Source organism: Musa acuminata, chromosome BXJ2-4, assembly GCF_036884655.1.
Source record: "Musa acuminata AAA Group cultivar baxijiao chromosome BXJ2-4, Cavendish_Baxijiao_AAA, whole genome shotgun sequence".
Lineage (NCBI taxonomy): Eukaryota > Viridiplantae > Streptophyta > Magnoliopsida > Zingiberales > Musaceae > Musa > Musa acuminata.
In genome coordinates, this window is record NC_088341.1 from 39,527,697 (window position 1) to 39,542,701 (window position 15,005).

At 32.3% G+C, this 15,005-nt stretch overlaps 1 protein-coding gene across 1 annotated transcript; it reads left to right on the plus strand.

The window, feature by feature from the left end:
• Positions 1-9,555: 9,555 nt before the first annotated feature.
• Positions 9,556-14,031, plus strand: LOC135609193 (serine/threonine-protein kinase 52-like). Its single transcript, XM_065102290.1, has 6 exons — positions 9,556-10,187; positions 12,676-12,800; positions 12,959-13,161; positions 13,239-13,413; positions 13,570-13,704; positions 13,820-14,031. Exons 1-6 carry the CDS (start codon positions 9,926-9,928, stop codon positions 14,024-14,026), a joined length of 1,107 nt encoding a protein of 368 aa, XP_064958362.1. The 5' UTR covers positions 9,556-9,925; the 3' UTR covers positions 14,027-14,031.
• Positions 14,032-15,005: the final 974 nt, after the last annotated feature.

The window sequence follows — 15,005 nt, forward strand, 5'->3', positions numbered from 1 at the left end:
AGAAATGTTGCATGTTTGTTGCCATTGACTGCTGGTGATGTTTTAATATGCGAAAGTTCTTCGAGGGTTCTTCTTCCTTCTCCCACACTATCACATTTCCTATGAATTGCTTTTTGTTTAACAATGGCATGGACAGTACTGAGCTGTGGACTGATTCTTTGATTACATACTATAGTAATTGAACATCCTTACCTCAATCATTGTGGACACTTGGGATGAGACATTAATTAATTACATTGGTCCACAAGCATGGTTTCACCTACTTACAATGTGATGACTACCTATCTAACATTCCACTCCAACCTCCAACCACTAAATTGTGTCTAATTTTTCACTTTTATAAAGTGACATCTGATTTATCTACAATTATATATATATATATATATAGGACATTAGATAGGACATTGTTATTAGCTCAACTAAAGTTCCACTTGTGATATTGTTGAAAGTTTTGATTTATTAACTTATTCGGTCGGGATTATTGAAACGAAATGTTCTAAGCCTAAGTTAATAATAATATATTCATCAAATTCTTATAAGATGTCAGTTTAGATTAAGTCATGAATAAATACATATTATTTGACAAGCATCTTCTGCATCATAAGGTTATAATGATTCTTCTTTATCTGCCATTACTGGCAAATTAGAAACACTTTGAAGGTGTATAGTCTAGATGGGAGTTGGTCATGCTGATCTAATAGCATTGATGTCTTCTACTTTTGAAATTTGTACTGCAGGACATCTAAAAGGATTGATTTGTGATGTGACTTCAGTGCTCTATTAATTAGTTTGCCTGATACTGCACCTACTTTGTCAGTGAGAACAAGAGCCTTGATTCTGCATTCTTCCTCAATTGGGATTTTGGAGTTGAACCCTAGCACACAGTACTTGGTTTTCTTTAGTGTCACAGTTCTTTTGAGCCACAACATTATATTTTTCTAAGACACCAAAGAAAAGAATTGGTGGATACCTTTAGGTATCTCCCACTTTAGGTATAATTTTCTTTTGTGTCGCTAATTTAATCAAAGACACCAAAGAAAAGAATTGGTGGATTCCTTTAGATATCTCCCACTTGAAGTTCATAGTGCATCTTCCTTTTGGCAATGATAATAATCTCATCTGGGTCCAAAGAAACATTATATTTTTCTAGGAAAAAGGATCTAAAGAAACCTTCAAGCATGCAGGTTGTAAAGTACTAGCATCACCTTCATCCCCAAGGACCACAAATTGGCTCATGCTTTCATTCAATAACTTGGATTTATAGCTTTTCTTTTCTTTCTTTTAATTCTATAACACCACCAGTCCTTTATCCTACCTTTACAGCATCATACAACATCCCAAATCTCAATTTATCTTGGAATCTATAAGGGGAAGAGAGCTTGACATTAAAAGAAAAACTCAAAAAAGCTTTAAAGGTTTGAAGAAAAATTAAATTTCTTAATATATTAAATCAAACTATAAATTTAATTGAGTTACTCCAACTTAAGTATATATCTTCTTTTACAATCTTTCATGTTAATCTTTTCAAGATACTAAGAGGATTCTAAAAATACTTATCAAGAGTCAAATCCACTTCTTTTTACCTCATGCAAGAAAAAACATTTTGATTAATTAAATTATTATTTTATGTGAAATTCTTGTATGACTCATATTTCATTTCCTCAAGATTATTTTTTCTGGTTTATTCGAGACATTATCTAAAATGCTTGGTAGAAGACAACAGTGCCACTTAAATCAGAAGACCCATGTATTAAATGGTGCTTTTCTTTTGTCACATCAACAAAAAAAGAAGTGTTTTTCTCACACCTTTTTAGTTCACATATCACATCTCATGGATTCTGCCTACTTTATGATGGTGTAAGCTAGTATTGATGAGAGAGATCATCCAATTAATAAGATGTGGACTCTTATGATCATGCTAATGTCATAGTCTAGATGTGATTAATTTCATCAATGTTGGCCATCCAAGCCACTAATATATATGTGCAGCAACATTGTTTGGTTCACCAGTCATTTTCCTTTGTATTTGATGCTTGGCTTCAAAGATATGTGATATAGGACATGCCTCCTGAATGACAATGTGAGCTGCTCAAGTTATCACATACTAGATTTATATTTTAAAAAATATTATTTTCAATATTTATAATTTATAATTTATTATTTTTAAATAAATCACCTTTTTAAATAATAAATTTTTTTTTACTAAAAAAATAATTTCTTTTTTGTAGAGTCACAAGTGAAAAAAAAAATCTCTTCCGCCTAAGCTCAAATCTACTATAAAGTATTATGTTATTCTAAAATAAATACAAGATAAAAACACATCAGTAACCATATATACTGATAGTGATTTTTGAAAATTATAAAAATAATTTTATTATTTATGAAACATATAAAACAATTAGTAATTTAATGTAAAATGATAACATATCAATTCATTATGAAACTCATATATCAGAAAAATAATGATAATTTTTATATAGTAAATAAAATCATACATCAATCATATGCAACATATCTCGATGATATACATAACACTCAAATAACAAAAATATATATCGCACCAACTGACACACTCTCCTAGCAGTAAATAGAGAGATATACTTTATGGGATGGATTCCTCCCAATAGCAAATGGAGAGAACTTATATCACACTCCCAACAACGAATGGAGTTGTATCCTCAACGTTCAAGTGGGGATACATTTCTCCTAACAACAAATGAAGGATCCATCTAATCATCACATTTGATAGTGCGCTAATCCCAAAAGAGAATTGTCCTCCTTACCCTCGGTAAAGATACATAAATAACTATGATGATTCATTTATATTCATTCATTTACGCATACATCCAAGAAATAGTATGATAAAATAATGTATGATCTATATCCATTTGTGGTTCGATATTGTGATTGACTTATAGCTTTTTTCATATGTTAAATTTTTTTGTGAACCACTAGTATAGTCACATATATTACATAGTAACATTCACATCACTGTCATAAATCTAAAAGAAATAATTAAAAATTAATAATTATTTTCAAATAATTCTTTTAGATAACACTTTAAAGTTTATCAAATCGTAAAAACATAAGATATCAATCTCTTAATAATTTTCAATCAACCAGAATCCTAATTGGAATAGCCTAATTAACTAAATTCAATTAGGACATAATAAAATTAATTAATAATTTAATTGATTAAAAAAATTCATGACTTGTCCATGTAATTAAGAAAATTAATTTTAATCATTTCCTTAATCATACTGTGCAAACTAATATTTTTTAAAAAATATATTATTTATGATAATTAATTTATATTAAGGGAGAAAATTATCAGTGATTACAAAGGTTGCCTTCAATCTCATACAAAATTTTTCTCTTGCATTGTTAATCTTAGTCTTAATCTTGCATTGTGACTTGCATTCTCTAACTACACTTCTATCATGAGGAATGGTATGAATTGATCACTGTATGCAAATATATGTATCAAGTCTTATTAGTTAAAAGCCTCTTTAGCTGAAGGAAAATAAGATTTTACCGATGTAAAATGTACGTATAACACTTCTTATCTACGTTCACGAAGCTTTAGCATATCAGATAAGATTACAAGTACCCTTAGTCAACCCTAACTTGAGCATAGATCCCTTTTATAACATCTCAAATAAACCCTCAAAGAATTTTTTTTTCTTTCACCTCACATCCTCCTTTCGTCAACATCCAGAGATATCTAGAGTATTTATAAAATAATCAAACCTTAATTATTATTATTTTTTTCACAATTAAATCTTTCCATATATGGATTCTGTCTTTAAACAATTAGGCATATTATTTATTTTCACATTTTTACATCTCATATATATATATACATATATAATATTTGAGCATCTCTTCAATTTCCTAAAAAGGAACACATCTATAATTTTAAGAAATTTAATAGAAGGAGCAAGTAATAGTTATGCTGACAAATGAGCCTTGAAGATTCTATCTTACAAAATCAAGCCTACACTTGCAATGGAGATGGGAAGTCCTATATGCAACTTGAGTTTTTGTTGTCTTCCTACTGCATGAGTTGTAAGTGGCCTACAACTCATGAAAGGTTACACTGACATAGAGCAGATCCTTGAGGAGCACCTGTCTCTATCTTTGTCACCTCACCCCATCTTACACCTTATCCCAACCAGCAGTACACTGCCCACTGTCTTTTCTTCCTGCACTATACAGCAATAGGAAGACAATATCTTGTTGCATTGTGCCTTGTGACATCTAGTGATTATACAACAGATTCTTCTCACAAGCTATTAGTGAGACAATAATCTCATAATGAGACTTGGGAAAAGCTTTTCTTCTTTTCCTTGTCTTGTTATCTCACTTCCTTCTTCTTTTTTTCCATTTGCTGTCTTTTGGTAGGAATCAGAATCGGGATGGGTGAGTAGTCCAAGCACTTGATACTCCACTCCAAAGGGTTTTTGGAGCCATTGCTGGAGAAGGGACATGATGAGAGGGATCAGGGAAACATGATGGTGTGCTTTTCATCAGTCTTTTCCTTGAGCCAAATATAGGAAGACATGGATCCTAAGATTCAGCAAACATGTGGTAAAGTTCATTTTGTCTTGATGATTTAATCTTAATCTTAGATTGTGTCATGAAGATTACTTAGGTCAATTCATTCATGATTGCTGTAATTTCTACAGAAGCCTGATGTGGATTCACACACATATTTACTGACAGAAAGTTCCTTTTCTTTTTTTTTGGTTAAAAATGATATCTGCTAGAATTTTTTCTAACCCTCAACCATAAAAAAAAATATTTACATGCTCATTAATCTTCCACACATTTAAGTTGGAAAGTGTCATGTTAACTCAATAATCAGTAACATTTCTTAATCAGAAGTTTATGGAATCAGTAGTGAATATATGATAAAATTTAGAAATCATTGAATATGAAAATTTTTTGTGTATTATGATCTATGTTACATGCTTTTCAAATTTAAAGTGTCATTTTAGAACCAAGAATATATGTGAAGAAATTTTATTTCAAAAGCATATGAAATTGAGTAGTAGAATTCTGCTGCAGATTTATAAATCATTGAGGTTGAATATTAGAACAACTGCACATCTGCTATCCTAAATTACACACTTTCTAATCAAAAGGTAATATTTTTGGGTCAAAAATGAGACCTGTCTCCAAATTATATAGTTTGATAAGAAACTGGGCTGGTCCAGCAAGTGTTGCAGCATATGAGTGTTTTGCTGCTAGGCCCAATAAATTGGTTCTAAGGTAATGTTAATCCAACTCCAATAAGATGTTTTAAGGTGTTGGATATTATCAAAGGGGACTTGTGAAGTTAATAATGTTAGCTTCAGGCAGATTTATGCTATGATCAATGGAACTATGATGATGAATTGGATTCAACTTTTCTTCCATGATCTAATCTCCAATCACATATTTCACCATCTTTTCTGTGTAATTGGACCATTGAAGCTTGTTCAATGATAGATTCATCTTCCTTTTATGGATTCTGCTACAAACATCATGACCAGATCTGAACAGTGAGTCAAGTAAAAATAAATATATTTCATTTGCAAACAATAGACTTCAAAGTCCAACTCCCTATTTCTTTATTGGTCACTAAATCTTTGTATAGTTAGTGGATTAATATCAGTTAATTACATGCTACTTCAGTGACTTTACCTCATTGCATTTGACTTCTTCATTTTTATACAAAAACATTCTAAGGTCAGAAGAACAGAATGGCAAGTCAACTATCTTCTTCCCACATCCAGAGTCTGATTCTGTGAGCAGTTAGGTCAAATGGTGACATGAGAAATTGAATTAATTTTGGAGGACAAATAGGACTGAAATGGTCAACACAAGGAAAAAAGATGTTGTGAACTGACAAAATTACAGCACCAATATTAATCAACAGTTGACCTAGAATAACCCAATCTACTGCTTGTCACCTCTGCAGACCAGAGAGTCAAAACACTAAATCTTCTTCCCTTCAAAATTGTGGTGTGAAAAGTCTCCAACCTAGGTAGATATTGTCCCAAAACTAGAGCTCATATGTGAGTCTAGGGTTGACTCAGCTGCTCAAACAAATCTAAAACTATTAGTGACACATTCTTTAGCTCAGCATTGTGGATTAATTTAGATAGACAATCAGATATTACAATAAAAAATAGTTAATTAATATAAGTTTAATTCTAACCATGGTAATCACTTCTAATCATGGTTTATACTAGTTTATTTGAGTCAAAGAAATATATAAAATATCTAATAGTTATTTTTTTTAGCACCATGATAATTATTTAAAGGTTTTAGCATACATTTAAGTTTTGCCTAATAGTTAATTTACTGTCTACTGAGATTAATTACTATGACATATATGTAATAGACTTATATATGAGGACTTTATTGGCCTTTAAGGGATACATACGCAATTTTGTCTTATATATGTATATTTATACATATATGTATACATATACATATACATACATATATATACATATATGTATATGTATATATATGTATATATGTATATATGTATATATGTATATATACATATATATACATAAACATATATATATACATATTACATTTTATTTTTTATACAAATTAAACTTTAGAGAATGTCAAGGTAACAATCTTGATACCAAAAGAACCAATCTAAATATCAACACTCAAATAAGACCCTCTTTCTTGAGTTAATCTAAATGCAATTCCTTGAATGTTTCTACTCTCCCATAAATCCAGTAAATCTTTTATCAATCTCTCTATATTTACTTGAGAAAGTTCTATGAATGTTCAAAATATATTTTTAGTTGAATTTCTTGTTGTCGAATTAACCTTGTCACAAATAATTTGAATCATATTAGCTCTCAAAGACACTTACCAATTATAAAAAAGAAGATAGAAAATAGTATCAATATAACATTTTAAAATTTGAAAATTCCCCTATTAGATTTCAAAATACAAGAAGATCATAGTTATGATTAAAAATCTTTTATGGTTTGTGTGTGTGTGAAAGAGAGAACTGAGATTATTGCTGATCTAGCTTTACAAGTTTTAATGATACATCAACATCCAACTTTTCATACATAAAATAATGAAACTTAGTTTATAGTTATGTATTGTACACACACAAGAGTAATGTAATGTTAATTAGATGTCGCCAAATCCTATCAACGAAAGAAGAAAGAGAAATATAGAGCAAAATGCTCAAGAAATATGAATCTCTCGTTCGTCATGTAGTCTGTCATCAACCAATGGTTGGTTGCCAAGTCATAGCCATTTGATAGATTCTACTATTGGTAGGTCAAATGACTTAAAAGGAAAATAAATGAGCTTTTGGTAACAACCAAATGATCTTGGAGTACTTGATTTGACTTAAAGCGGGTTGAATGGAAACGAGTATCCAAAAAATTTGATCCTATATTATCCAGAGAACAAATAGTATATACTTCGATTTAAATGGATTTAAAGAATTCAAAAAGATTCGACCCGTTATGAAACAATGGTGGAATTAGTGGGTGAGGAAAGAAGTGGGTCCATATCCATTACCTCTTCCACTAGCTCTATTTTGATATACTCATTTTTCCTATTTCTTCCCTCCGTCTCTATCTCTGCCGGTGTGTGTGTAAGCAGTCATCGTCATTGTAGATTCTGTTTCCAATTGTGCCTCTAATCCCATGTTATTGTGCATCGCTGGTGACACCCCAGGAAGTCACGCTTCTTCTACCCCCAATTGCTATCTCATGGTTGAGACTTCGATGGGTCTTGAAGCAGTTGAAAAACCATGGTCAACGATTTTGGCACCCACAGTTCTTCTCTTTTTGCCTGTTGTTTGATTCCTCCTCATCCTCCTTATAGGTTCGTCGAGTCGTGTTTCTCTAGTTGTGTTGATTTTAATATTGAATTATCGTTCGGACGAGATTGTTTATATTTTTTATTATGAGTTTAGTTAATTTTATTTAAGTCATGTGACATCTTTATGTATTTATCCGTAAAGAATCAATCTCTCTAAAATCTCTTATAATCCCAACAAATAAAAAAAAAGATATATTAGAGGAAATGTTTAACTTGGGATTCCGTAGTTATTTCATCAAGTACTTGATAGACAATACAAATTATAAGTATAAATTTCATAAGCTCTAAAAAGTCATACAATAAAGAGTCCAAGATAATCTACCATGATCAAAAGTCCTCACAAGTGCTCACATGATATTGTTATAAAATAATATAATGAACCGACGTGAGATACTACCCCAAAGCTTATTCAATTATGTGCCACTCGGGTAGCTCTTATATGTTTTGTTAGCTAACAATTTGTACCATTCTACAAAGTTAGAAAAATTCGAAAATGACTATCTAGATAGCATATTTCTAAATAGTTTTACATTTACATGATAACTACACATAACATATGTTTATAAACTTAAAACTATCACAAAACCTAATCAAAAATTGACATACCAAAAGACATGAACATATATAAACATTATATTGAATACCCTATCTACAATTTTGTGTATGACATTCTCCCCCACTTTATGAATATTATATTTTCTCATCTTTGTTAAATTTTTAATCTTTTGCTCCAATTACAATATGTCTCTTGGCTCTCAACTGCTTTCTACCATTGTTATTGAGTAGTCAAACTTTGATCCACTACGTTACTTCAACTCGTCAATGACTCTTGATTCTAGTATAGGATCGATCTAGCTGTACTAATATTTGTTACCTCTTGTAGATCATTTAGATAAAGGAAAAGACCTTTCTTGTTATACGCTAATCTTTCAAATATCTTGCGCCACTTAAACTGGTTTGATGCCTGTTGGAGCCTTAATAAGCATCGCCTCACTGACTTTGATGTTATTTTGAGGTCTTTTCTTCGTAAAATTTGCTTATCAATTTCTCTTCTACTTAGTTGTCACATTTAAGTAGGTTCATATTATTGGTGATGATTTAACAATTGTTATCTTCCATTAAGTTTCTTTGAAGAGTCTTTGAACATATGTAGAGCTCCTCTGCTAGATAACTAAAAGAATTATGATACTTAATTTTGTCTATTCTCTTAAGAGTTGAGAAGATAATTATTACTCGATTTCACCAATCTCCTCAAAGGTTGTACTCCATACATCGAGCTAGTTATCAGTATTCGCCTACTCTTTGCTCAGACTTCTAAAGCATTTAAAATATTTACACTCCTTGTGTTGAGTTAGCTACTACAATTTACCTCCTCAGTGTAAATTATAAACATAAACTTTGCAAGCTCAAAATGATCGTGTGACAAAAGGTCCAAAATGGTCAAACACAATAAAAAATTCCCACAAGTGCCTATATAATACTACTACGGAATAAGATAACCCTAAATACTACATCAAATATATATTTAGTCATGTAACACCTGAATAACTCTTGTATGTTGTACTGATTGACACTTCGTACCGAAGTTAGATATTCCCAAAATGATTACCTAGATGATTTGTTTTTGAACAATTTTTTTCGTGGGTGATGACCATACAATCTATATTTACAAGCCTAAGACGATTAAAAAAGTCAATCAAAATAAAATTATCAAATCTACTATAAAGCATAAATAAGATACATGAATATACATAAATATTATATCGAATATTATGTTTATAATTTTTATATTATTGTGTTTTTGAATGGAATTCGTTTATAACAATTGGCTTTTTTTTTTTTTCTGGTTCTGATGTTGTTGCCGGTAAAGTTGGGATTTTAAAGTATTAGATGAATAAGTTTCTTGCTGGGGTTTAGTCGATTAGTGTAGCATTTGATTGGGGAGGTCTGTCTTGGGAAGCTTGTAATTAAGATTAAAGGGATAAAGGAGTCGTGCTGTTGATTTTGTGTAGGTTTTCAGCCATCTGGACATTGGGACTGTTGTTGGGTTGTGTCCGTCGGCATGGATTCGGAGAGTGGAGAGAAAGATGAGGGCCTCGGAAGCAGTGATATATTCCTCAGAGCAGACCAGATTGATTTGAAGAGCTTAGATACTGAATTGGAGAAGCAACTGAGTGAGACAAAGAGAAAAGACACAGACGTCATTGAAGGGCCCAAGGAGGAATGGCAGATCGATCTATCTAAGCTGGAGCTTCATCGTGTTATAGCTCAGGGGACATACGGTACTGTGTATCGAGGAACTTACGATGGGAAGACTGTTGCAGGTACCAGTCTGTTTCGCTATAATTTTTGTATGTACATATCTCAAATGGTATACTCTATAGAAATTTATGGTTATGCACTTTGAGCAAGTTGATGGTTCTATTTGCTTTTTTTATGCAGATCAATTAAAATGGATTCTTAGCATTGTACAATCATCATAGTTAGAATTGATTGTTCCATTCAGTCATGCTACTTTCTGATTACCTGAATATTGATTTGCAGTTGCAGTTGATCGATCATCAGTAAAAAAAATAGCTGGCTAGCAAGTTTATGTTTCTTCTCTTGCAAGATTGATTGTGACTTCAGTGTTGCAACTATTTGAACCTTTAGCTTCTTTTATCAGCATTCCAAAATCAAGCCCTCACGAGTGTGTGCATCGAGGCCAGGCATCATGGTCGTTCAAGTGTTTGATTGTTTTCACAACGAAAACAAGAGCCCTAAACCAATCACCTGTGCTACACACAAAGGCACAAAAACTAAGAGTTTTCTTTTCTAAATAAGACACAATAATAATAATAAAATCGTAAGGTCTAATTATTTGGGATCATCTATATGGATCTTTTATGGTTATTGAGATATACAAGATGTCATATATTTAGTTTAATTCATAATACTTAAATATTTATTTGTAGTTCTTATTAAAGTCTTTTTAAGTCTTCTTCTATCTCTCCTCGTATCACTAATATAAATTATATTATATTTTTTAATTATTACATCTGGATATCTCATTAGTATATGTCTATATAATCTTAAATGATTTTCTTTTATCTTATCTATACAATCTAGTTATTCATAAATAAGAATATCTTTTTATATTTTTTCTAGTAACTCTACATATCTATCTTAATATTCTTATCTCAGCATCATAAACTTTTGGTATATATTTTTTCTTAACTATCCTTCATAAAGTATTATTGATCTCATAATTATCTTTTTTTTTTATCTCAAAAGAATTCGATGATCACATAAGGCTTTTACCGCCCCTCGTCATTTTAATTATCATATTTTTATCCTATGAATAATATCTTCGTTGATATTTTTAGCTTGTTAAATAATTAATTTAAGATACCAAGGCTTTTACTAAAATAAACATTTTGTTCATCCACTTTAGTTATATTCTCTTATTTATTTCTAGAATCATAAAAATTATATTTTATATATTTAGTTTTAATCCTACTTAATCTAAAACCTTTAGATTTCATGACTTACGTTTGTAACTCAAGTTTATAATTAATTATACTTAAGCTCTAGATAATATTATCGATAAATAATATGCAAGCCTATTATGCTATTGACTAGTAAGCTCATCAATTCTAGATGTAGAAAAGTATGAACTTAAAGTAGAATCTTGCTATAATCCTATATTAATAGAAAATTTACTAAGTACACTCTCTATAATTCTAATACTAGTAGCTATATTATATCATATATATTCTTAATAACATTAATATAATAAGTAAAAATATATATTTTTTTTTCTAAAATCTACTATAATAAATATCTAGGAACCCTATCATAAGCTTTCTCTAAGTCAATAAAAATTATATAAAATTATTTTTTCTATACTTTTTTATTAGTTATCTTAATAAATAAATAGGTTTTATAGTTAATCATCCCAGCATAAAATCAAATTAATTTTCAGAGATATTTATTTTAAATCTTATCCTAATTTTGATTACTCTTTTTTTAATATTTTATAATATAGTTCATGATTTTATTTTATTTTTATAATTTAAATAATTTTGTATGTTATTCTTATTTCTTAATTCATTAGGCATCCTTTCGAATCCCATGATTTTATAAATTGATATTAAAAAACTCTTTATTTATTAAATAAGAAAAAATACCTAATACTTTTTTTTCCTTTACATTATGTAATTCTGTTTTTTCATACTAATACAGTGTTACCTTACAGATGCAAGCATGCATCTGTGAGTCTACCTGCATCTATCACCCATACATCCTGCAACAGCAAGGCTCTCTTTGGTGTGTCATTTGCGGTGCATAAGTATACTAGTAGTCTGTGCTCGTGGACAATGAGGGGTTTCTTGCTCTTGCTTTGTCCATTTGGCTCTGATGAAACTTAATGAAGTCGGTACAAGTATTTTTATCGCCAACACCATCATCAAGCCATGCTGTTATTAGTTTTGACCTTTGGAATTATTGGGGTGATACAGATTGTTTAATTCAGAAAGCTCACTTCGTCTCCTGGAATGCACGAAGTTGTTGCACCTTATGTCAGTCAGTGTGTTGAGATGAGATGGATCATGGGTTGATAATTAGTTTGACCTTTCCATTTCTTTGGAATTTGGATTTGGTTCTTACGTAGTAATCCCAAGCCCTGAAATCACTGGTCAAGAACAGTAACAAAAATCACGGTGAACATCATGAATCAAGAACAGTTTAAGACGGTTGCTTATGATATTTTAAGCAATCTTTTCGTGGTGTTATAATTTAGAACTCGTAATAATAATTCTCATGTTGCGACAGTCAAAGTGTTGGACTGGGGAGAAGAAGATGGCATGGCCACAGATGCCGAAACTGCTTCTCTTCGAGCTTCGTTTCGTCAGGAAGTTGCTGTTTGGCATAAGCTTGACCATCCAAACGTTACAAAGGTAAGCAGGCGCCTTCCAACTAATAATTCAGCAGCTGTTCATATTTTGCCTCGTTAAAGATCATGATCTTCCGGTTCATGAATTTGCTGTTCTACTTGGTTGGTTCTTATTCTTCTTCTCATGCAAATCCATGGTCAACCTCTGCATCTTGGTTGCAGTTTGTGGGGGCATCGATGGGAACTACAGATCTCAAGATTCCACAAAAGGATTCCACAAGCAGTGGCCACGCTTCTCTTCCGGCTCGAGTACGTTGTGTCGTCGTCGTCGAGTATCTTGCCGGGGGAACACTGAAGCGATACTTGATCAGGAACAGCGAAAGAAAGCTTGCCTACAAAGACGTGGTTCGGCTTGCGTCGGAAGGGTGAGCGGTGGTAGAAATGTTTCTTCGTTCTGGAAATGTTTGGATGAGTATGTGAAATCATGATCCGCCTGTTGCAGATTAAGCTATCTGCATTCGCAAAAGATCGTGCATCGTGATGTCAAAACTGAGAACATGCTATTGGACGGCCGCGGAAACCTCAAAATTGCTGATTTTGGGGTTGCTCGAGTTGAGGCTCAGAATCCCAAAGATATGACTGGCCAAACGGGTACTCTTTGGTACATGGCGCCGGAGGTACTTTCTGGTCTTGTAGTTCTACCAACATTCGACTGCCTGCTGCAGCTTTCCATAGATTTCCGCATCTAACTAAATAAGTGGATCGATCATCCACATCGCATTATTTCGTCGGATGGTAAACACAAGTAAACTTGGTATAATAACTTTGCGCAGGTCCTTGATGGTAAGCCTTACAATAGAAAATGTGACGTATACAGCTTCGGCATATGCTTATGGGAAATCTACTGCTGTGACATGCCATATCCTGATCTGAGCTTCGCTGAAGGTTCTTCTGCTGTCGTTGGACAGGTCTGTCTTGCCATCATTTTGAGGTGCCATATACGTGTAGATATTTAAAAGCCTTTTCGTTATCTAGTGCTCCATAGGCCCAACAAAGGCTGAAACTTTCTTCGTTGTGTGTCAGAATCTGAGACCTGAGATCCCACGGTGTTGTCCGAGCGGTATGGCAAGCATCATGCGCAAGTGCTGGGATGCCAATCCAGATAAAAGACCTGATATGGATGAGGTTGTAGGGCTTTTGGAGGCGCTGGACACGAGCAAAGGAGGTGGGATGATACCTGAAGATGCGGCACACGGTTGCTGGTGCTTAATCCCAAAACGCGGTCCGTAGGCACTTTCCAGCAATATCCAATGGTCCTGTAAAGGCCAAACCTGTCCAGCAATATCAACGATGCGTAGCATTTACTGCACTGCTCTAATTTCTAATGAGCCAAACACTCGATACTTTATTGTTGCTCGAATTTTATGCAGCAAATTTGCTCCGTATAATCAAACTTGATGATTACCTGAACTTACATATGAATTTTGCGTTGGGTATCCTTGAAGTATGCTACTTGAATATGGCTATTGGACCACAGAGAATCCATTGGTGAAAACAGAGAGTATCTTTTCTATATATGCTTAGATTTATCTTCATTGTTTCATAGCTCTTCTTAAATTTCCTCATCAAAGCATTACATTCTGGCCAAATTTATCGGAATTTCATTTTTCTTTCCACGACATGGAACTAATTTATATAACAACTTGCATCATCCATCATATGTTTGCTAAAACAGATTTGCGGCAATTCCTGTCAAAGATGATGGTCCAAGTTTGTAAGAGCCTAAAAGGAGTTTGTCTGACTTGATTTTAGTGGTTGAAGAGAGACTTAAATCTATTCATACATAATTTTTCATGCTGATATCTATTTGTAACTCCTCCTATTCATCAATCTTGAAGATAAATATTATTTGGTCTCTTATCCTATCTGCAAGCTTATACTGTGGTCGAATTCTGCATCACATTTTTTAGTTTAAGGGCAGCCTTCTGTGATTCCTTGAATAGATTTTCATAATGTTCAGTACTTGAACTCTTCTTATTTGGCTCAAGTTTTGTTCTTTGGCTTGTGAGTAATCAGATGAAGACTTCGTGCCAGCCTAAGGTTTTGAACTCTCTGCTGAGTGATATATTACTCTGATCTACTCTATTCTTCTTAACAGAAAAATACCAAGTCTCATTAAGCATAAACAATTGTCTGAATCTTTACACAGCATTTCTCTACAGAGTGGAAGTTAAAATGCTGTGGCTGTATTATTTTAGTTATCTTTCTC

Coding starts and splice junctions, on each gene's coding strand:
- LOC135609193 (XM_065102290.1), top strand. CDS start 9,926: ATGGATTCGGAGAGTGGAGAGAAAGATGAGGGCCTCGGAAGCAGTGAT. Junction 13,162..13,238: donor GTTCGGCTTGCGTCGGAAGG/GTGAGCGGTGGT, acceptor CGCCTGTTGCAG/ATTAAGCTATCTGCATTCGC. Junction 13,414..13,569: donor TTTGGTACATGGCGCCGGAG/GTACTTTCTGGT, acceptor AACTTTGCGCAG/GTCCTTGATGGTAAGCCTTA.